This window comes from Tamandua tetradactyla, chromosome X (genome assembly GCF_023851605.1).
Source record: "Tamandua tetradactyla isolate mTamTet1 chromosome X, mTamTet1.pri, whole genome shotgun sequence".
In the NCBI taxonomy this organism is placed as follows: Eukaryota; Metazoa; Chordata; class Mammalia; order Pilosa; family Myrmecophagidae; genus Tamandua; species Tamandua tetradactyla.
In genome coordinates, this window is record NC_135353.1 from 92,011,497 (window position 1) to 92,036,773 (window position 25,277).

Genomic DNA, 25,277 nt, shown 5'->3' on the forward strand with positions numbered 1-25,277 from the left:
TCGAATAGAGTGCTCAGATATAGACCCTCTCATCTATGGACATTTGATCTTTGATAAGGCAGTCAAGCCAACTCACCTGGGACAGAGCAGTCTCTTCAATAAATGGTGCCTAGAGAACTGGATATCCATATGCAAAAGAATGAAAGAAGACCCATCTCTCACACCCTATACAAAAGTTAACTCAAAATGGATCAAAGATCTAAACATTAGGTCTAAGACCATAAAACAGTTAGAGGAAAATGTTGGGAGATATCTTATGGATCTTACAACTGGAGGCGGTTTTATGGACCTTAAACCTAAAGCAAGAGCACTGAAGAAGGAAATAAATAAATGGGAACTCCTCAAAATTAAACACTTTTGTGCATCAAAGAACTTCATCAAGAAAGTAGAAAGACAGCCTTCACAATGGGAGACAATATTTGGAAATGATATATCAGATAAAGGTCTAGTATCCAGAATTTATAAAGAGATTGTTCATCTCAACAACAAAAAGACAGCCAACCCAATTACAAAATGGGAAAAAGACTTGAACAGACACCTCTCAGAAGAGGAAATACGGATGGCCAAGAGGCACATGAAGAGATGCTCAATGTCCCTGGCCATTAGAGAAATGCAGATCAAAACCACAATGAGATATCATCTCACACCCACCAGAATGGCCATTATCAACAAAACAGAAAATGACAAGTGCTGGAGAGGATGCGGAGAAAGAGGCACACTTATCCACTGTTGGTGGGAATGTCAAAGGGTGCAACCACTGTGGAAGGCAGTTTGGCGGTTCCTCAAAAAGCTGAATATAGAATTGCCATACGACCCAGCAATACCATTGCTAGGTATCTACTCAAAGGACTTAAGGGCAAAGACACAAACGGACATTTGCACACCAATGTTTATAGCAGCATTATTTACAATTGCAAAGAGATGGAAACAGCCAAAATCTCCATCAACAGAAGAGTGGCTAAACAAACTGTGGTATATACATACGATGGAATATTATGCAGCTTTAAGACAAGATAAACTTATGAACCATGTAATAACATGGATGGACCTAGAGAATATTATGCTGAGTGAATCCAGCCAAAAACTAAAGGACAAATACTGTATGGTCCCACTGATGTGAACGGACATTCGAGAATAAACTTGAAATATGTCATTGGTAACAGAGTTCAGCAGGAGTTAGAAACAGGGTAAGACAATGGGTAATTGAAGCTGAAGGGATACAGACTGTGCAACAGGACTAGACACAAAAACTCAAAAATGGACAGCACAATAATACCTAATTGTAAAGTAATCATGTTAAAACACTGAATGAAGCTGCATCTGAGCTATAGGTTTTTGTTTTGTTTTGTTTTGTTTTGTTTTGTTTTGATTTTACTATTATTACTTTTATTTTTTTCTCTATATTAACATTCTATATCTTTTTTGGTTATGTTGCTAGTTCTTCTAAACCAATGCAAATGTACTAAGAAATGATGATCATGCATCTATGTGATGATGTTAAGAATTAATGATTGCATGTGCAGAATGGTATGATCTCTAAATGTTGGGTTAATTTCTTTTTTTCCGTTAATTAAAAAAAAAAAAGAGAGAAGGGATAATTGGAGATGAAGGGATACAGACTGTACAACGGGACTGGATATAAAAACTCAGAAATGGACAGCACAATACTACCCAATTGTAATGCAATTATGTTAAAACACTGAATGAAGCTGCATGTGAGGTATTGGTTTTTTGTTTTTTTTTTGTTTTTTTTTCTTTCTATTATTGTTTTAATTCTTATTCTGTTGTCTTTTTATTTCTTTTTCTAAATTGATGCAAATGTACTAAGAAATGATGAATATGCAACTATGTGATGTTATTAAGAATTACTGATTGTACATGTAGATTGGAATGATTTCTAATTGTTTTGTTAATTCTTTTTTTAATTAATAAAAAAAAAAATGTAGCTAAAAAAAAAAAAAAAAAAGAACCTCCACTTCCTGAGGGCTATGTGGTGATGAGATTGAAAAGTTTCAATCTTTATTAAGCAAATTATGGGTTAAATTTGAGAAAGTTCTGCAAGCTCTAATACAACCATAGGAATAACATGTTGAACAAAACAGATATCAGGCAGCTACACATGGCTAGAGATCTGTGGGGTAATCTGTTCTGTTAAGTCTTTTCCAGGGTGAGTAGAGAGAGGTCCAGGATTTTGAAATTGCAGCCCAACAAGTTTTGGGGAGGAAGCCCTCAGCAGAGACCAAAAACGTTTTCAGTTGTACATTTGCAGAATAAAACAATGATTCTCAACGGAATGTATAAAATGGAATTTCTTCTCATTCAACATTTTCCTTCCGTTCTCCTAAGCTAGCAGTCAACACATGTAGTTTATTAACATACCTGATCACGACCATTTCTTATTATTGCATAGATTTTTATATCTGTTAAATGAGCATATATGGCTTATTTTTCCCTAAAAAGTCATTTGCCCAGTTGACAAAACCTTATTCACTTAAAATGCTTTCATAACCATTGTAAAGTCTCCATAAATGACTTTACACTGTATTGTGAGTGAAAGAAAAAGAATTAAAATGTAGAGGAAACAATGATAGTTTGGATGTAACTACTCCCCATTCTTACTTGACTAATCTGAGATGTTAAACTACTTCAGGAATTTTGACAAAAGTCAATGTAGCATTTTTTTCCACTCAAAAGAGAATAATTCTCTATGTTTAGGCAATCTGGAACTTGTACTTAAAGACATTGAATTTAGTCTCTGCTCTTTAACAGAGAAGGAAGAAAGGTCCATGTATTTACCCACTGAATAAATATGACTGTAGGTGAGGCACTGTTTGGTGCTTTAATTCATGAACTTTTTAAACATGTATTTTGGCTGCTCCAGAATTTGCTTGTTAATAAGCGCATCTTCTTCCTCAGGTGCCTCCAGTTAATTCTAGAGAATTATTATTCATAACCCAGCCAAGAAGAAAAAAGACAAAAAAATTTTTAAAAAACCCAGCTCCTGAAAGGAGAAAAGCAATACTGGAAAATCTGTGCACTGTAAATTATGGACCTTCCTCATAATTCCCAGACCATGCACCACCACCCCCCAAAAAAAGGAAAAAAAAGAGGAAATTAAAAAGGGCTACTACTGATATACCTGCTAATAACTATTATTTTAATACCATTATTTTATTACTATTAGTATTAGTTAACCTATATTAAGTGCTTCCTAGTTGCCAGATACCAGACTAACTCTTTCACATAAATTGTTTTTACTAAATCTTTGCAATAACACTATAAAGTTAATTACTATTAATATCACCATTTTGCAGTTGCATAAAATGGGTTTTTAATTACATTTTGGAGGGGCCAAGTAATTTTCCCAAGGTCATGCTTAATATAGACAGCCATATAGGTAACAGCAGGAAGGGCTATGTGACAACGTAATAGCAGGAAGTAGAAAAATGTGAAGGAAAACTAAAATGCAAAAAATTGGAAAGCAAAATAGTTTGGAGGTGTTAAGTATAGAGACAAACGGCTTTATAAAGATCAGTTGCTTTTAGAAGGTAAATACCATATTGCAACAGATTAGACTAGCTGGTTTGCATAAGGATAACCTCAAACCATTAAAATAGATTAAATTATATTAAAAATCATCTATTTAATTATGGAGGAGGAAGCGTAAAGAGTGTTATAAATATTTCTCTGAAAATGTTTTTAAATTGATAAGGTAAACATAAACTATGTATTTTGGCTTCTAAAAGGAAAAGCTTCAGTTATCTAAAAGAATCACATAAATAGAACACATCATTTCCTGATGATGGTGCTGTTTTTATATGTGGCACAATTCTAAAGAATAAAACATTAAGAGGGAGTGATTCACATGGTGATTCACAACAAATTTTACTTTACTTTCCAAAGCTTCTGCACTAGGTTCATCTAGTTCAGTCTATCAGTTTGCTGTTGTTTGGTCCTATTTTGTCACCAGGGTTTATCCCATACGCTGACTAATGGTGAATTACCATTTTTAAGGGAATCTTGGGGGCATGGCTGACTAGATGTGTGATTTGAAATGGCCATCCCCACTCCTCACTAGGGCAAAAGTAGCTGCCTCTGAGACTTGCCTGAAATGGCCAAACTGCTCATGCCAAGGGTGTAACTGTGACCTGGTAAGAGAAGAGAAGGTGATTTCTTGAGCAATGTCACTTCCCAAAGGCCAGCCCTTAGTGGGCTATGTGGGAGCTGTCAGGAGACACCTTAACTGTTTGGAGAAGCATGATAACCCAGATCCAGGGCACATAGAAAGATACAGGGGTCCTAAAAGATTGCTGCAAGTACCCATCAATAAAATTGACCCCTCCCCCCATAATCTTACCCTATTAGGCTCTGCCTAGGTCTTTCCATGGTGAAGTTTCCAAGAAAACATAGCAAGGGGTGACCCCATGGACTAAGTTGCTAGGCAAGAGTAGGGGTTGAGGTGCTGCAGGCTGTTGTCTGATGGAGAGTTAAACAAACGGCCTAGTGTAGATGGAGTGTAAGGAGGTTATATGAGACAGGCATAAAAAGTAAAGTCCCAACCACCATGGCCATTCAGAAATGTTTGCAACTTTTCACAAGGGCAGTGGTATTAGTCCTAATTTCCTGATCTTATATTTATTAAGATATCCAAAGTCTGAGAACATGAGGGTGTCTCACATCAACACAGCATCCTACTTTCCTTACAGCTCAAACTGTGAAGTACTGTCAAAAAAATTCTTCCACGCTTGAAATAGCTACCGTACAGAGGAGAGTTGGAGCGTGCTCTGGTAGTGGGTGTGTTTGTTTGAGTTCATTGTGTGCAGAAAAGACAAGCCTCCACAGCTATTCACAACTTTGCTTCTTTGTGATGGGTAGACAGATAGCAGAGCTCCTGCACTAAGTCTCTGAATGGTAATGCACATTTATAAATATTATTTTCTTAACTATTTTAAGGCATTTATAAATTATATGCCTGTGTCCAGTGAGTGTGTACACACACACTCAGAGACACACATATATAGTCAACTTTTGTTTATTTTCTTCCGAGGCTAGTCTTGTGTGGTTACTTATGTGGTATGAGTTCTGACGTTTCAGAAAGGGCTTCCTGCTGCCTTCTACTCCAGTCACCAAAAAATATCTCTTGTATTGGCCCAGTACCGAGCCTAAAATCCCTAAATTGCTCAAATATTTTATTTAGCCATTGAAAGCAGCTGTTAAAATCCTAGTGATGCATTAGAACGTTAGACAGACATTAGAAGTTAAAGACTATGTAAAAAGGAAAGTATATGGAGAAATTCCTATTGTTACAAAGTTAAGTTTCGAAAAAAGAATGCAAAATGACACACACAATCACTGGACCAGAGCTAGCACATATTTCCCAGCTCACAAACATGAGCCTTTGTAGAAGGAAAACCAACACTGGCAGATTTTGTTTTGTTTTATTTTGATTGAATGCTTTCCATGGTATCTAATCTTCAGCTCCCCATCTCTTCACAGTGTATCTGACACCACTCCTTGCTGAGCTGTGGAGGCTTGCAGTGGCCTCCTGGTAATCAACTTGCTGGGGCTCAAACCCCACCCCTTGGAAAACTCACAGATCCAGATGTGTGCCTATGAGAGCTCTCCAGAAAGATCTCACAAGTGCCCACCCACTCTCTCTCCAAACTCATTTCCTCAAAAAGTGGTGCAGGACTTAGCAGCTTCCTATATTGCTCAAAATTGGAGAATGAAATTCTACAGGCCCAAATGCAGTGGCTGATGGAGAAAATTCTATTCGTCAGGCCAAGAATCCAGAGCTCCAGAAGTCCAGAGCAGCCAAGCAGGATAAACCACTCCCAAAGCCCTCAAAGGCCCAGGAGCCTCCAAAATCCACAGAGCCTTTTTATCCCCCAGCAGCCTGGCTGCTCCAAGAACCTGCAGATTTCAAGGAACCTCAGAAGCTTACAGAACTCCAGGAACTTCCAGCATCTTAGGAGTCCCCAAGAAGCCCAGGAACCTCAGAAGATCCCAATGGCCTGAGAGTCTCCGAAGCCTCTGGAGTTCCCAGGAGTCCCAGAATCCCTGGATCCTCCAGCAACCTAGAAGCCCCAGGAATCTCCAATGACCCATGAACTCCCCAAAGCCTGTGAGCCCCAAGAGCCACCAGAGGCTGAGAAGCCAGAGAAGCACACAGTGTCCACAGAGACCCACAACTCCCCACCAGCCATAGAGGTCCAAAAGCCCACAGCAACCTGGGATGTCCCAGAAGGCCAAGAGCCCCAGAATTCTGAACCCCAGGATCCCCCAAATTCCCAGAGTCCCTAGGAGACACCAGAATGTCAGGAGACTTTGACTCACCAGGAGCCCCTTGAGCTTCCATCTCTTCTGAAGTCTCTGGAGTCTTGAATGCCCCAGGAGCCTCTGGATTCCTTAGATGCCCAGGAGCTCCTAGAGCTCTCAGCTCCACAGAAGTCTCTGGAAAGCAAAATAGCTATTGACACTTCAGCAGCTCCAGATATCCCACAGGTCTCCAGTAGGTAAGAGGCTGCAGCTTTCCACCTAGACTTCAATGGAGATGCCCAAAAGCTTCCTGATTTCTTGGATAAATTGAATAGTTACATAACACTCAGTGTGCACCTATATGTCTCTGAAGCAGCCCTGGTAAACTTCATTGGTAACTGCTTCTCAGGTGAGGCAGGGAAATGGTTCCAGCCCTTAGTGGATATCCAAAATTCCTTGCTGGAGCAATTTTAAACTTTAATAAGAGTGTTCCAGGATACTTTTGAAAATCCAGAGAACGTGGAAGATGTTGACTACCACATCCTCAGCTTTGCCGATGGGAGGACCTTGTTCACCAGGATGCAATACATTTCCACCTCATTGCTCAAAAGCTTAACTGGGATCAAAGCACACTCCGCATTCAGTTTCAAAAAGGATTTGCCAGGTCCTTCCAAGATGAAATGTGTTGCACAAGTCCAGCCACCAACCTATCTGATCTGATCACCTGATGTATCAGCTTAGAAGAGGAGCTAAATGTTAAACCTAAACTCAATCCATTTGTGAGAGACACCTTTGAAGAAAGAGATGGGCCTGAGAGCCCAGCAGCTGAAAACCAGCCTGTGCATGCTGCAGGCAACTACCTATGCCTCAGTGAAGCTGAATGAGCCCATCACCATGAAAGCCACTTGTGCTTTTACTGTGGTTATCTTAGTCATTTTGCCATGGATTGTGCTGTCAAGCCTCATCGTGCCAGGCAGGTGGGAAATATCAAGTCTCAGCATTTAGGGGGGACCCCAGATGGGCCAGTCTAAAAATATGCATCCCCCCTCTCTTCCAGTATATATATCCTGTACCCTATAGCTGACTTGAAATCCAACTTGGAAAATGACAATTCTTTGAGGAAGCAATGGTGGATTCAGGCTCTTAGAAAAATAGCATTGACCATTCTGTGGTTCTTCGAGAGAAGTTGCCCATGTGCAATAACAGCTTCCTTCTGATGCTTGAAACTCTCGATGGCCATCCACTGATCGATGAAGCCATAACCAAGGAAACACCACATGTTGAAATTAAAATTGGAAACCATGTTAAAGGCTCCAGTTTGATATTATCCATGCATCAGGGTACCTTATGATACTTGGAATCCACTGGCTTGAAACACATGACCCAAACATAAAGTGGAGTGCCTGCACTGTGTACTTTCCATCCCATTATTGTCACTACAATTGCTTCAGGCACCACTGGAATAGAAGATGCCATAATGAAATAATTGCTGGATAGATCCTGCATACTAATGGCTGTTCCTAGTGTCCTGTCTTCTGTTACCTCAGCTGTCATCAGCCTTTGTGCTCCCGGAATCATTCACCAAATTTCTGGCAATGAACAAAGGCTACCTTACAATGACATGGAGCCTCTTGGATCATGTTGAACTGGATGACCTTGAGCTGCTTCTTTTCAACCAACCCTGCATAACACCCCTCTTTGAGAAGAGGGTGTTTTAATTACAATTTATATTAACAATATGCATGAGAATAGATATTAAAAACTAACTCTGAAACAAAGTGTAGTTATTAGAATGACAATTTTTTCTTATCAAGGTGTTCTCTATCACAAAACTGCAACATCTTTTCATTAAAGAAAATAAATTTGCAAGTGATTTTTAAACAAATCAATAAATGTTAGCAATTTCTACTTGTATTCGAATTATTTCTTGGGTTAGCTGATGAAAGGGGATTAAGGGAGAAGTAAATTGGGAGAGAGGGAGAGAATTACAAAAGGCAAAAATTTTGAACGAGGCACTGACATTCCAGAGTTAGTAACAGGTCAGTGGGTGATGTCATAAGAGTAGGGGGGGATGGAGAGAATAGGGAAGGGTGGGGTGGAAAAAAATTATGGGTGATATAGAGGGATTAGGGATAAAGTGTAGAAAAGGTTGCAGAGAGGTTTTGGGGGAGATTGGGAGGAGGTTGGAGAAAGATCATGGTAGAGCTGGGGATTGCCAGGGGCTATAGTAAGGGGAGGGTGAAATTCCTACAATAATAAAAGGTGCATCAAAAGTTATATGAAACAGGTTTGAAGGCAAACTTTTTGGACACTGGAACTGGTAATGAGATACTTCCACCTTTTTGGTAAAGTGACAAGGTCTTATACACTGCATCAGGGAAATTTGCCATAGAATTTGTACCTGTTAATACACTTCTACAGACGCACAGGAACAGGGTGGCTGGAATGAGCTCTCAACATGTGCCAATGATTAGTACCTAACTATACCTGTCCTACAAATGCAGTTTGCCCTGCCAGCCATGCTGTCTGCAGGACACACAGGGAGAAGCAAGTCAAGGAAGGGAACTTATGTTCATGTGGGACTAAAAGGGGCAAGTTTCTTGACTTACACATACACACACACACACACACACACACACACACAGAAGAACTATAGGAACTATAGAGATGCAGGAAAGTAGGGGGTGAAATCAACAGGTGAGATGAAAGTAGGGGTGGTTCAAGCAGACCCTAATGCCTTTCCTCTGTGTTTTCAACTTCTCCTTGGGATTGTCTCTCTTTGAGGCTACTTGAAGGGGATTCAATCTCTTACTTAGATACATGATTAAATAAATTATCATAACTCTAGAAGGAGACAAGGAAAGGACTCACCATTCATTGAACCTCTAATATATATCAACTACAATGTAAGGCATATTATACACATTAGTTTTCTTGTTACTCCTGATAACAACCATTAAATTATGTATGCTTACTCTTATTTTATCATGAGCAAAAAGAGGCCCAGCGAGACTGGTTCACTTCCCTAAAGTTACACAGCTACTAAGTGATGGAGGCCTGTTTAACTTCAAAGCTTGTGCTTTTTCTCCTAAAGCATGCCATCCTCTATAATACAGTGGTGAGTGACAAACAAGATTGTGGCAGCAGGGAGCTAAGAGAGCCTTCTAAAGTAGGAAAAACCTTAGAATGAAAATTTTAGGAACCATTCACCCTAAGCCTCCTCAACAAACTTCCCTGTTTGTCTCAAAAGTTTTATTTAAATAATGAAACAAGCCCCTTTCAAAGTGCATGGATTTTTTTCTTGGGGATCTACAGTTAATTACCTGCAGGACCAGTGCATTACCTAAAAGTGGGTGCACCACTCCTCGAATTGTCTGCCCAGTCACTTCTATAAAGAATCCAAATCCTATCGTCTTAAATTCCACCTGTTGTAGCTCTCACTGTCATCCCCGTTCTCCCCTGAACAGTTTTGTCATATTTGGGGCCCTTTCCCTAGGTACATGTCCTATACCCCAATCATCCCCTGCAACACACACACTTACCCCAGGTGCAAGGGTAGAATTTTCTACACTCTCACCTTTGACCACATAACTTACATAGTGCCCGGTAATAAAAGGTTCCCCAAAGCAACCGATTCAATGACATTCAAGTATCATAACCCAGAAAAGGGTCTTATTTGCAAGCTATGAGTTTTCCTTGTGTTTTCTCCTACTCAACTGCTCATCTCTACCCTCTCTACACCATGACCAAACACTGCTCACCAATGTGAAATTGGCATAGGAAAAAAACTTTGAGTAGGTACAAAGAAAAAAAAGCCTTTTATTTGCCAAACTTCCCTGAAGCCAGGATGACCGACTCTGCTGGTTTCCCTGGTATTGAGGGGTTTCACTGGACAGAGGATTCCCTGTGCTGAAACTGGAACAGTTTTTAGCAAATTGGGATGATTAGTCACCCTATCTGGAGCCTGGATTTTTCTATCTGGCCACAGAGGCTTATTTAGCCACAGTGCAATTCGTAATTCATGAACAAGGATTTTTGCAAGTATCAATTACCTAATTATAGAATCACAAAGTTTGTGAGTTGGAAAAGGCTCAAGAAATCTATTCCCTTAATATTACCAATGAGGTAGCTGAGGAGGCCCAGAGAAAGGAAAGTTACCTAACATAGTTTAATCATTTCCCAATCTCTGCTGACTCCAAATCCAGTGCTTTCTTTTCACCATATGCTATTATTCTAATACAGTAATTAAAAACTGAGTATGTGACCAGCTCTGAGCTTTACTGTGGAGATTGTTTAAAATATAACATGAGAGATTGCCAATATTTTTAAGGAAAAAAATTAGCATGCATTAGACAACTGTCATAGATAATTCAATGCTGAATTATGTGGTAGCAACAAATTTTTGTGAACTTACTCCCAAAATATATTGTAAACTGAAACATTACACCAGCTAATAAGAATAACAATAATTATTACCATTTAATGAGCATCTGATTTGTGCCAGGCACTGTGCTGGGTGATTCAGCTCTTTTCAACTATCTGCAAGGTAGATGTTATTAACTCCATCATGCACATTTAACAATTGAGGCTTACTGAGTTGAAGTCATTTACCAAGTTTCAAGCTGCTAGGAAGTGGTGGATCCTGATAACAAATTCTGATTTGTCTCACCCCAAAGCTGGGGTTCCATCAAAACAAAACAAAACAGCACCAGGAAAACAGAGTTAGAGTTCTGTAGCTATGAAAGTCAGTATTACCCCATAGAGCAACTGTAAGAAAAACTGAAAAATGATCAGACTTCAAGTAGAGATATGAATGAAGCTGATCTGGGTAGGACTAATGTAAATCAGACAAAAGGGTAAAGGATGATAAAGATTTAAAACATAGTTCATGTTTTAAAATTTCAACTTCTGTGTGAGACCCAGGGAAGAGATGCTTATTTGGTGCAAACCTTATATTTTCTGTAGCACACTACTAATCTAACTTATATGGTTAGCTTATTCTAACACCATAATTGCATAGAACCTTGAATATGGAGTGAGATCTTGTAGACATATCACAGGTAGCTGTGATGCCCCAATACTACCCAGAGTAATCTGGGCAGAAAATGAAAATTATTTGCAAAATTTGAGAGAATGAGGGAAAAGGTAGAAATATTAAATTTTCCCACCTGGGGAAGAACAGATATTCTTGCAAGTATTAGGACTACCAATTTGATGGGTTAAGCCCTTGATCTTGGGGCTGACCATTATGAAACTTATTTCTGCAGTGGACAAGCTAAGCCCACTTATAATTATGCCTAAGAGTCACCCCCAGAGAGCTTCTTTAGTTGCTCAGATGTGGCCTCTCTATTTAAGTTAACTTCACAGGTGTGCTCACTGCCTCATCCCATCATGGGACATGACTCCCAGGGGTGGAAATCTCCCTGGCAATGTGGGACATAGCTCCTGGGGATGAGCTTGGCTCTGGTATCACGGAATTGAGAAATAATTCTTGGCCAAAAGGAGGAAGAGAATCGAGACAAAATTAAGTTTTGGTGACTGAAAAATTTCAAATAGAGTTGAGAAGTTATTCTGGAGGTTATTCTTATGCATTATATAGGTATCCTTTTTCGGTTTTTCTTGTATTGGAGTAACTAAATGGAAATACCTAACACTGTCAAATGGTAATTGAGTAGTCTTGATTCTTGAAGATGATGAATAACAATAGAGCTTTTAAGGTGTGAGCATATGATTGTGAAATCTTTGTGGCTGCCACTCCCTTTATAAAGTATAGAAAGATGGATTTTAAAAAGACAAAAAATAAATAATAGGGGAAGAGGGGGCTATGGGATCAAAACAAAACAAAAATCACGGCCTTTTAGCTGAATGAGTCTTACTCTTTATTAGCCACCTGAAGAGTATTGATTCTATAGAATCACTATAAGTGAGTTCTATTATCCTAGAAAAATATTTGACAAGTTCTTTTTAATCAAATGTCTATTGTGTATTAGGCACAGGCATTGGAGGAAGGGGAGGGAAAAGTGAGAGAAAGAGAAGTTCAAAGATGTCTAAAGTATGACTCATGGTTCCTGTTCTGACCATAGTCTAAAGGTTAACCTGTCATGCAGCATAGCACTGTGGGGTACAGAGAACAGAGCACTAATTCCGTTGTGGAGTTGTGAAAAAGCTTAATTTCACTGAAGAAGTATTTTGAGCTGGATCTTGAAGCAATCTCATTAGAAACAAGAGGGAGGGCAGAGATTTCTACATTGAGTAAAGCACATATGAAAATGCAAGTTGGAGGGAAAATATTTGGTATCTTCAGAAAAGATATTTCCATGTAACTGGAGAGTAGAGAGGTGTATGTACAGGAATGCACACGGGGAATGGAGCTTAGCAAGAAGGTTGGGAATCTCAAGTTAAAGATCCCATGTACCTGGCTAAGGAGTTCAAACTTTATCCTTTTTGGCAGAAATGAGCAATTTGGACTAGGAGCTTTTTGTCCTATTTTGGACTGGGGTGTGTTTTTCTCCCCTGCTTTTAAGTATGCATAGTTTTTGTAACAAATTCACATGACTCAGAAGTATATAGCTTAAAACATAAAATGTCCCCCTTTCTCCCTGCTCCCCTTTCACAAACTGGGAGGTTTCTAAGTTGGAGAGAGAGATGATTAGTTTATATTTTAGAGATTTGATATGCAAAATGACTAGAGAAACCAACAAAGCATCCTCATTCCTTTGTACCTTCTTAGATTTTATGAAGATGGATTCAAACTGCCAAGAATTCAAAGGAAGGTCCCTACTATCGAGAATTTTATAATCTAATAAGGGACAAAGGTTCATGTGTGATAAGAAACTCCCTTTCCATTTGGGCCACTTCAGTTTCAAACACTAAGGAATCTATAAACTGAGAGGTTTTTAAAAAATAATTCTTCTGCAATCTTTGGAACAATGAAAAGAAAAGAGTTCTCTCTTACATTTTTCTAAGTTTAAACAATTTCAAGAAACTGATTTCTATATATTTTAGTATTCTTCCGTTCTGGCTTGGAAATATGAAACATTTTTCCATTTGTTTCATATTCAATGCCACTAAAGTACAATTGGTGCCTATGTATTTCTAAAAGCATATGTTAAAAATGTGTTGTAAGAATAGAGAATTAAAAAAAATCTTAGTACATTAAGCTTGAATATCTAAATGTATCAAATATTAAATGGCAAGAGCAATATAGGAATCATAGTATCAAGAGTCAGGAGATTAGGATTAAATTCATGTGTTGGCCTCTTACCAGCTGTATGAACTATTTTGTCTGCGACAGTGACTATAATAATAGCTTTACCTATCCAATGAAGTTAGAGAAAGCATAAAATAAGATGACTCATGTTAAGAAAAAAGCATTAGGAAAGTTTTGAAAATGGTATATGAATAAGAGACATTATTATAATAATTCATATTTTTGATAATGAACCCAAGGATTTTCAAGAAACCAAAACACCCGTTTAACTTCAATTTCACAGTCCTCTAGTAAGTAATTTCTATATGTCAGGTATTGTGAATTGTCAACCAAAGCAACATTCAATTAAGCTTGATATAATGAGTACATTTTTATAATAATCAAAGCTTTGAAAATAAGAATAACAATTTTGGCACATATACAGTACCCTATTTATCAGATATTTTATTATCTATATATGAATTCCTTCCTGGGCCATGTCAGCTAAATAATAACTCACTATAATAGTCAGTGCTTATTTCTTTATGTATAGCCCAACCTAGAGAAAACAAGTCGGAGCATATTAATGTTTGTGCCCCCACCAAAAAATAAATAAAACGAAATAAAAAGTTAAAACACCAAAATTATCTTTTCCATTTCTAATTTATATATTTTTAGGTAAAAATTATTGAAAGGTAAAAGGTCAAGCTGCACTGACCTCCAAATAAGCCATAATATCCATAAGAAAGAACTGCCATCAACATTTAACGTGACTAGCTGGGCTCTCATCTTGGTTATTATTCCACCTCACAGTGATTCAAATGTGTAAGAGAGCTTAGTGAGAAAGATTTTAGTTTGGAGAATGTAGAACATATTCCAACCAGTTTGGTGGAGATGGGTGTGGGGTTGGCAAGAGAGTAAATACCAACAATAGTCAATTAACTGTGTTTGACTTGACTCAAATCAGAGCACCATTCTGATATGGATGAAAATGGACATGACACAGAAACACATAACAGTCACATGTATATGGAACATCTGGCAACCTGAATATCACATGAGAAAAAGAAGGCATGAAATTTTATGACACAGAATAAAATGTCTGAAAAACCATAGCTGAATTCACTGTTTTTCTTAGTCTTTTACATTGCTTTTTTCTAATCAGTTATGCCTGATACCACATAATAAGCAAAAAGTAAACCAGGTATATTGCTAGTGATGTTTTTCTGATTATTAAAAGAAAAGCTGAACAAGATCCAGTAAATTAAGGAAATTCTTCAAAAGGTGAACACCCAAGGGAAATTCCATATTTCAACTTGTATTTTTATTTTTTCTATGTATTATTATTTTATATGTTGTATGGTGGGGAATACACTTCATTCTTTTTTTTGGAAAAAGAATGAAGTGTATTATTCCATTAATGTGATTATCCCATTATTGCAGCACCATTTGTGAATTTGGGGGGGGAGGTGGGAGTGCATGGGCCAAGAGTCAGGGCCAGGAATCAAACCCAGGTCTCTCATATGGCAGGCAAGAATTCTACCACTGAACTACCCTTGCACTCCCATCTTTTATTTTATAACACCGCTTTCTGTTATAAAGTTGGACATATGTTTGGAAGAATGGGGGAAAGACCAATCAGGGCAAAGGCAAAATAAATCACATTTAAGAAGTAACAATATTTTAATGAAAAAACGTTATTTTCCAATAACTTTTAAATAATAGTGCTAATATAAAACACAGAACATATAAAATTCTTGGCATACAAAACTACCAGAAATCAGTGATTACAGCACCTTTCCTTCTCCTCTCCATGGCTGTTCTTTATCTGGGCCCTTTTTTTTCTACTTGTCTATCAAAAACAATGAAATAGTTACAGTCAATTAACCATTGATAAATTGCAATAAGGATTGCTTCTCATTGCCTTTCTATAAGGGGAGGAAAAACAGGTCAGAAAACTCCCTTACACTAATTTAATAATTTTGCTAAAGGCTTGTCCTGAGCAATAAAAGCACTGCTTCACATATGAGGAATCAGCAGTAGGCAAGATTTCAGAAGTTTTAATCAGGGCACCTGATGAAGTCCAATGAAGAGTAGAGTCTACTGAACAGTGGGGGAGCAGTCAGGAGATTAAGATTTCATATTCAGTTTCTAAAGTGCCCTATGACTTTGGATAAGTTAGGTGACCTCTGTTTTGAGGCACAGTTTCTTCACAATAAAATAGGGATAATGATGTCTCTGCTGTTTACTTTTGTAAGATATTGCAAAACTAATTTTGCTATTTAATAAACATTTGTTAAATTCCTTTTATATGCCAGATACTGATTTAAGATCAAATGAGATAACAAGTTTCAAAATATCATGCCCAGATGTAAAAAAAAAAAGTGGTGTTATTGTTTGAAAAAAGTACTTAACCATCTAAAGGAATATAACTTTTGTACAAAGAAAAGGTAAGAAGGAAAATCAATAACATTTTCTTTCGTATTTTACATTCTAGGAAATTTCCATTTTTACTTCATAGCCAGCTAGCCTGCAAAAAAAAAAAAAAAAATAGGGCGGGCCGCGGTGGCTCAGCGGGCAAAGTGCTTGCCTGCTATGCCGGAGGACCTCGGTTCGATTCCCGGCCCCAGCCCATGTAACGAAAACGGAGAAACAAAATACAATAAAAACAAGAAAATGTTTAAAAGATGTTTCCCTTTCTTCCTCTCTTCCTTCCTTCTATCCTTCCTTCCTTCTCTCTGTCTTTCCTTTAAAAAAAAAAAAAAAAAAAAAAAAAAAAAATAGCAGAATTCCACAAGAAATAATGTTTTCCCTCCCCAACAATTGTGAAAGTTCTCATATTGGTTACAATTTTAAACAGTGCAGGCATAGACACTGCATAGTCACTGTCTTTATGGCTACTGTTTCTGTTCAGTCATTTTATTGCTTACTCATAAGGAAAGAAAAAGAGAACTAACATTTAATGAGCACTTATTGACCCATTCTGTGTTAGTTACTTTACCTGTGAAATCTAATTTAATTCTAAAATAATTTTGCAAGATATTTATTTTTCTCCCCCTTTTATAGATGTAGTAACTAAAAGCTCAGTGAGGTAAAGGAACTTGCCCAAGTTCACACAAGAGGTAACTGTTAAAGTTGTAAGAGAAACTCAAGTCTATCTCTTCTAAAATACATATTTTTAATATTAAACCACCTGCCTCCTGACCCATAGAAAGAATAATGGAGCTGGAATGGTCCATATTTACTGATAGAGACACTGCAGCCCAGAGAAGTCAGATTCTCCATATAGCAAGTTTGGGACACAACCAGGTCTAAAATGTATATTTTCTGTTTTCTAATTAAAAGTACTTTAAACTTCAATAAATTAATAGAGTGCCAATTTTACTATATTCACCAAATATGAACGATTAATTGAGTTACTGGAGTAACACAGTAGTATTCGTAAACTTTCCGATTTATTTAAAAATTGTTTTCCACAGAAATTCAAAATTTAAAAGAGAAAAATTTGATACATGAGTATGAGTTGGAAATTTTTTTTAATTTGCATTGGTTTGGCTAAATAGCTCCCTGTCATTTTTAATTTTTATCAACTTATCACTTGTGTATTAATTTTTTGATTAAAAGATAAGATTGCAAAAAAAAAACTGCAATACAAAGCATAGGACCGACACTATAAGCCAACTCTACCTATATTAAAACAGTCCACCCAACAACAGCAGCATACTCACTCTTTCCAAGAGAAAATGGAACATTCTCCAGGATAGACCATATGCAAGGCCATAAAATAAATCACAATAATTTTGAAAGGACTGAAATCATACAAAGTATGTTCTCTGACCATGATGGAAGAAACATAGGGAAATTCACAAATATGTGGAAATTAAAATACATGTTCTTAAATAACCAAAGAGTCAAAGTAAAAAAACATAAAGGAAATTAGAAAATACATAGAGATAGATAAAAACAAAATCACAATATACCAAAACTTGTGAGATGCAGCGGAAAGGATTAAGTGCTTAGGGGGAAATTTATGGTTATATAACCCTGTATTTTAAAAGAGGAAAGATAACAAATCATTTTTCTCAACTTCTATCTTAAACTAGAAAAAAAAATACACAAACTGAACCCAAACCAACCATAAGGAAGGAAATAATAAAGATTAGAGTAGAAATTGATGAAATAGAGACGATAAAAAATCCAAACATGTATTTTGTAAAGAAATGCAAAATTGAAAAATCTTTAGCTTGATTACCCAATAATAAGGAAAGAAGATTCAAATTACTAAAATCTGAAATAAAGGACTAGACATTACTATAGATTTCACAGAAATAAAAATGATTTTGAGAGAATGCTATGAACAATTGCATGTCAACAATTATATAGCCTAGATGAAATGGCCAAAATCCTAGAAAGCTGCAAACTACTGTAACAGACTCAATAAGAAAAAAATCTTAAAAGAACAATAACAAGTAAAGAGACTGAACTGGTAATCAGAAAGCATCTACAAAGTAAAGCCTAGGAACATATCACTTCACTGGTAAAGTCTATCAATAATTAAAGAGGAATTAAAATCACTCCTTCACATAATCTTGCAAATCTCAATAGCCACACAGTAAGTGTTTGACAAAATCCATCACATCCTTGTCATAAAAACACTCAACAAGCTTGGAAATACAAGGAAACATACTTAACTTGAAACAAGGTGTCTACAAAAAGCCCACAGCCAACATTATATTAATGGTGGGAGACTGAATATGTTCCTCTTAAGATTAAGAAGCAGACAAGGATGCAAATTCTCTACTCAAAATTGTTCTGGAGATTCTAGACAGGAAAACTAGGCAATAATGGAAGTAAAAGCCATCCAAATTGCAAAGGAAGAAGTAAAGCTAATTTTATTGTAGATGAATGATCTTGTATATAGAAAATAGTGGGGAATTCATTAAAAACTTGTTTGAACTAATAAATGAGCTCGCCAAGGTTTCAGGACAAAAGATCAATACACACAAAAAAGATGTATTCCTACATGTGAGCAGTTAGAATTTCAAAAACGATATTAGTAAACTATCCAGGAAAAAAATACTTAGAAACAATTTTTTCCCAGTACAGGAAGTTGGACTATATGTTTTAGGAATAAGTGAGGGAAATGACGCATCAGGGCAACAGGGCAGGGGTAACAGAGAGAATAAGAGATAGAGAGCTAGGATTAGGTGCAAATCTTACAAAGTGTATAAATAATTTGCATTTCTCTGCAATAACCAAATTCCTGAAGACTACAAGTGAAGTTATGTATGTACAAAATACGGAAATATTGCTTCACTTGAAAATAGGGTCCTGACTGGATAAGCAGATAAGACAGAAAAAGGGAAAGAGGTAGAGGAACAGACAATTCAATTCCTTCAGACAATAAGGGTGAGGTGGGGAGCAAGGACTTCTCTCAGAATAATCTACAGGCAGGAGCTGGAGTCATGCATGCAATGGAGAGGAGTCAAAGGCATGTGGATGCTTGCTGTACATGTAGGTACCATATTGGTACCATGTCTAGGCCCAGAGTGCCACCTTCTCTGCTCCCCTAATGGCTGGCTTTGTGGACTTCAGCCTGGAGGGGTATCTGAGTGGGGATGAGGGACCAGCTGAGCCAACTGTCAGAGAGAGAGAGAGGGAGGGAGGCAATCGATTCTGGGAGTCTTCTGTGGAAAACAAGAAGGTTGCTTGATTCTCCTTGCCCCTAGCTGGCCCTGCCTATTCTGCCATCCTCTGCACCCTGCCAAGATGCTCACTGAAAACAAGAAGAGTAGATGCAGCAAACCCAGGCCTCTAGCTTTCCTTGGGTCAGAACAGGAGGCTCCACTGTATTCTTACTCTTGAGAAAGCCACTGGAGCCAACTGGATCTCAATGAGAGAGCAGAAGGAATGTAGTCCCAAAGGGACAGGGAGGATGGGGACAGGGAGAACACATTGGTGAGGAACAGCAGTTGAAAATGAGCCACATACTCATATTCTGGATGGGGGCAAAGGGTAGCCACAATTTCTCTCTGCATTGCAACTTATTGGGTTTCTGTCCATTGGTGGTGAGTGGCACAATGAACTCTACAATATTATTGCCAGGGGCTTTGCTGTGGACCATCCAATGATCTGCTTCTGTAACATGATGTCATAGATCTCAGTGAGGGTGTTCTTGAAATCTTTCTTTACATTGGTGGAAACCAAGGGATGAAGTCTCAGTAAAGGACTAGTGGCTGTCCTCTGCAAAAGCTCAGGCTTCATTGGTGGGCAACAAATGAATATTCAGATCATTCTTGTTGCCCATCAGCATGATGACAATATTTCTGTCCAAATCATCCTAAAGCTCCTTCAGCCAGCACTCCATGTTCTCTATGTCAAGTGCTTGATGATGTCATACACAAGCAGTGCTTCCTACTGCAACATGATAGCATTAGGGGGTTATGGCATGGTAGCACTCCTGTCCACCTGTGTACCAGATCTATGCCTTAATGGTTTTGCCATCCATCTGGGTGCTGTGGGTGGCAAACTCCATGCTGATGTGCTCTTGCTCTTAAGGTTGAATTCACTGCAGGTGAAGCATTATGGCATGACCATGCCTTGATCAGCACCCAATAAATAGGTAGTTGTACTCATTGTCCTGGGTCCCAATTGTCCTGCACATACATTAAAGCAGGATTAAATTTAACAAAAAAAATGCAAGATATGTACACTGAAAATTACAAAACATTGTTGTGGGGAGGATATCGTTAAAGCATTTGTAAGTTTTTTCAGTCATTCGCATGTCCTCAAGCAGTGGAAAACCACTGCTCTTCTCTGCTTGCTTGTCTGTTGATATGAAAACTGAAAACAGCTCAAGATGTTTGTCTGCTTTGTTGCTCCATTTGTGTATTTGTTTTGCTTATCTGTGCCACCTGCATATCTGTCTACTTTGTTTATCTGTGGCATTTCTTTATCTGGAACATCTCCTCCTACTCTTGGGAAAATTTCTGCTTTGTTCTTAGATACCTCCTCAAGGCAATCAGGAACCTCCCCTGGAGTTCAAAGAAGGAATTAACTCCATATGGCCTCTTTACCCAATAAATAGCCAACAAGAAAATAAACTCGAGGGTCTGGCTGTCTTGAGACAGAGACTTCCTTACTTTCTGACTTTGTGTCAGAGTTTTCTTCTCGCGTCGATTCTTTTGCGGGACAAAGAATAATCGCCATAGGTGGCATCGCCCACAAATGGTGCCCCTTGTGATGAAAACATGGAGTAAGTCTTCAGCTACAGATGTAGCATCAGGTGTGGAAGATCAGCACATGTAGTGGAGGAAAATCACAGCTGCAGCATAGAAACCGATGCGTTCATCCCAAGGTAAGGAACAGCAGGGCTCACTGGAGATAGTTGCCCACGTACTTAGTTCAAGTGAGGAATTTCTTCTTCATATCCCCTTCTTAATGAGATGGGGATGGGACTTTCCAAGGAATGAACTATATATATTAAAACACTTCAAAAGTTGTTAAAAGCATCAGAATGCTCAGTAAAGAAGGATCATCTTTTATCATTGTCACGTAGTTCAAATTCACTCCCCCTGGTTCCCTGATAGGGGGACGTTAGATTTGGAGCTCTGGGAACAAGTAGGCAGAGTTTTAAAAGAAAAATATGAGCAGGGTGAGAAAATCACAACATTGGTTCTTGTGACATAGGAACTTGCAAAAACTGCTTTATGTCCTGTACACATTCGTCCCATCCCATGGCTCCCTCGGAGTACCCAGAGTCAAAGCCACCCCCTGCTCCACCTCCTATTGAGGAAAATTCAACACCCCCTCTCTTGGCTTTCCTAAAAAATCTAGAAGAGCCATGGCTAGCCATGGAAAAATGGAAAGATGTCTAAAGGAAAACATGGCTTCAGCAGATAATCAAGCTTTCTCTGTAATTATTCAACATAGGCAACCTCATCATGAATCCCTTCCTTATATGTGTTAGAACAAAATTGGCGGGGTGGTTCTGTCGAACACTCATAACCATGCAGAGAGCTGAGGTTGAAAGGGGGTTATTGTAAAGGGGGGAGGGGGAGAGGAGGGGGAAGGGGGAAGGGGAAGAGGGGAGGGGGAAAGGGTAAAGGAACTCTTTCTTCAAGAGCCTGAAGGAAATGTCCACCTGCATTGTGATGTGTTTCTCCTTTTATACTCTGAGATTCGCTGTCCCTTATTGGTCCTGAATTCTGCATTTGGTGACTTGTAAGATTGCCTTTGGCTTATATTTTTGCTTCCTTCTTCTTTGTGCCTGTCCTGACCTCTTTGCTCCTTATTGATAAACTCATAGCATTATTTGATGTGGTTTCTTGCCCCAGGCATTGCCCTGGGCAGCATCTGGCAAGAGTTATTACACATTGTGGCAAGGAGGAGGTGGAAGGGAAAGGATCACAAATCAGTGGAGCATGAGTTTTGGTCATTGTTGCAGGGGGAGAAGGGGTTGGGGCCTGAGGTTCTTCCCCTGCGACCCCGTCAATATGGTATTTAAAAAACTAAAAGAGTGTTACTAACAATGGGCTCTGAAGCTCCATGACAAAAGGAATTGTAGAATTTATTGCTCCCAATTATCAGATGTGCACATGGAATTGGAAAACTCTTGTTAAACAATTGTAACTCCTGCTTAATATAGTATTTAGCAATTAAAATTTCAAGATGACTGTACTCAAAAAGCCATTCAAAATCTTAACAGACAAATGCTCATTGGAGCAAATATGCTCCTGGATACTCCATTGCATGAATTTGGTAAAAATAGCTGAAATGTGCACTCCAGATGGGAGGACTCGCTATTCTCCCAGAAAGAGAAGTAGTTTAATATAAAGTTATCTATGTCCCAGGAAGCTCCTCTTGTCCCTAGCCAGTTCCCAGAGGACCACATTGGGCCCAGTCACATAAGCTAGTTGGAATCTGGCCGTTGTATAAATTGGACATCAGTAATAAATAACCTAAGAACAAAACTTAAAATTTCAATACCATCTTACAATTAAATTCATTTTGTAAAAGGTTACAGATGAAATGAGGTGCCTTATATTCAAGATTTAAAAAAAATTATATAATGATCATAAAACTTTAAAGAAATACAATTTTTTAGAAAACAAATATATGCCATCAATTCTTGTTAAAAGATTGTATGTTAATGTTTCAAATATGTATTGGCTAAAGCATTTTAAGTATTCAAAATTATTCTGACAAGTTTAATTTCGATGATAAATGTTTACCTGAAGACAGTTTTAAAATCATTTTGGTGACTGTCATGGTCAGGTTCATGTGTCAACTTGGCCAAGTGGTAGTTAGGCAAGTGCTGGCCTGTCTGTTGCGATGAGGACATTTCATAGAATTAAACCACGATCATGTCAGTTGCATCCACGGCTGATTCCATTTGGAATCAGCCAAAGGGGCGTGTCTTCTGCAATGAGTGATGCTTAATCTAATCACTGAAAGCCTCCTAAGGGAAGATTCAGGGGAGACAGGCTTCCTGCTTCGGCTGGTGAACCTCTCCTGTGGAGTTCATTCAGACCCTCCATCGGAATCGTCGGCTTCGCAGCCTACTCTGCAGATTTCGGACTCTGCATTCCAGCGGTCACGTGAGACACTTTTATAAATTTTATATTTGTGAGTGTTCCCTGTTGATTCTGTTTCTCTAGAGAACCCTAACTAATACAGTGACTTAAGTATGAAAGATATAAAAGATGTGGTTTTTTTATTATTTATTTATTTTATTAACGGAAAGAAAGAAAAAAAAAAGAAATTAACACAACATTTAGAAATCATACCGTTCTACATATGCATTCAGTAATTCTTAACATCATCACACAGATGCATGATCATCGTTTCTTAGTACATTTGCTTCGGTTTAGAGGATCTAGCAACACAACAGAAAAAGATATAAAATGTTAATATAGAGAAAAGAAATAAAAGTAGTAATAATAGTAAAAAACAAAACAAAAAAAACCTATAGCTCGGATGCAGCTTCATTCAGTGTTTTAACATGATTACTTTACAATTGGTATTATTGTGCTGACCATTTTTGAGTTTTTGTATCTAGTCCTGTTGCACAGTCTGTATCCCTTCCACTCCAATTATCCATTATCTTACCCTGTTTCTAACTCCTGCTGGACTCTGTTACCATTGACATATTTCAAGTTTATTCTCGAATGTCCATTCACATCAGTGGGACCATACAGTATTTGTCCTTTAGTTTTTGGCTGGACTCACTCAGCATAATATTCTCTAGGTCCATCCATGTTATTACATGCTTCATAAGTTTATCTTGTCTTAAAGCTGCATAATATTCCATCGTATGTATATACCACAGTTTATTTAGCCATTCTTCTGTTGATGGACATTTTGGCTGTTTCCATCTCTTTGCAGTTGTAAATAACGCTGCTATAAACATTGGTGTGCAAATGTCCGTTTGTGTCTTTGCCCTTAATTCCTTTGAGTAGATTCCCAGCAATGGTATTGCTGGGTCGTATGGCAATTCTATATTCAGCTTTTTGAGGAACCGCCAAACTGTCTTCCACAGTGGTTACACCATTTGACATTCCCACCAACAGTGGATAAGTGTGCCTCTTTCTCCGCATCCTCTCCAGCACTTGTCATTTTCTGTTTTGTTGATAATGGCCGTTCTGGTGGGTGTGAGATGATATCTCATTGTGGTTTTGATTTGCATTTCTCTAATGGCCAGGGACATTGAGCATCTCTTCATGTGCCTCTTGGCCATCCATATTTCCTCTTCTGGTAGGTGTCTGTTCAAGATGTGTTTTTATTAAAAGGAAAAAGAGAGTAGCTTTGTCCTAAGAGAAAATGAATGGCTGTTAACAGAATGAGGAAAATGTAGGACAAAGTATGAATAGATATAGTAAGTTGCCGAAGGTTTGTGGAAAAGGAAATTATAGTCAAAGTTAAAAAAGATTTAATGAATCTACTTACAAAATTTTTGAAAGCTTTAGTATCATATAATATACTGATGCAAGATTAAAATTTGGCTTTCTCACTGTTAAAATTACAAAGTTTTCTTGGACTGTTAGTCTATTCTAATGAAAAGTTATAAAAGTATTTTCTAAATAATCATTGTTGAAAGCAAAACATCTATATTTTATCAAAATAACGTCTTGCACTTTATGTTTACTTTATCATGTCCTTGCCTATATAAGAAAAATGAATTATCTTACTATTTAAAAAGGCTAAGTCATAAAGATCCCCAACTTCCTATTCAATTATTTTATTTCCCACTACTTCAACCCCTACAGGATTATTAGGCCAATTGCTCCCTCATTTGGATTATTTAAAATAAATCTTTTTACCACAAACTCCCATTTAAAGCTTAAAAATATTACACTGCCAAGGACCTGATAAGCAAATTGGACATATTCAACCCTATTTTGCCAGTACCCCTAAACCTATGGGGAAGAGATTTATTAACTCAGTGGAATTTAACCATCCAGACTATGCTTTTTGTCTAGTGGTAACTGCTCATATACCTCCTCTACCCTTATAGAGGCTGTTCTAGTTTGTTAGCTGCCGGAATGCAATATACCAGAAATGGAATGGCTTTTAAAGAGGGAAATTTAATAAGTTGCTAGTTTACAGTTCTAAGGCCAAGAAAATGTCCCAATTACAACAAGTCTATAGAAATGTCCAAAGGCACCCAGGGAAAGATACCTTGGTTTAAGAAGGCCAATGAAGTTCAGGGTTTCTCTCTCAAGTGAGAAGGCACATGGCAAACACAGTCAGAGTTTCTCTCTCATCTGGAAAGGCACATGGTGAACACAGTCAGGGTTCCTCTCTCATCTGGAAGGCCATATGGTGAGCA

General features: G+C 38.0%; 1 protein-coding gene and 2 pseudogenes across 1 annotated transcript; 2 read left to right on the forward strand and 1 right to left on the reverse strand.

The window, feature by feature from the left end:
- Positions 1-5,602: 5,602 nt before the first annotated feature.
- Positions 5,603-7,289, forward strand: RTL3 (retrotransposon Gag like 3). The gene is given in 6 exon segments (XM_077146987.1): positions 5,603-5,711; positions 5,714-5,758; positions 5,761-5,938; positions 5,976-6,124; positions 6,203-6,799; positions 6,802-7,289. Coding segments are annotated over 6 exon segments (1,566 nt in total).
- Positions 7,290-19,337: 12,048 nt separating this feature from the next.
- LOC143671934 (ras-related protein Rab-11B pseudogene) lies at positions 19,338-20,665 on the reverse strand (annotated as a pseudogene).
- A 123-nt stretch (positions 20,666-20,788) lies between these two features.
- LOC143671935 (neuroplastin pseudogene) overlaps positions 20,789-25,277 on the forward strand; it is a 133,744-nt pseudogene continuing 129,255 nt past the window's right edge.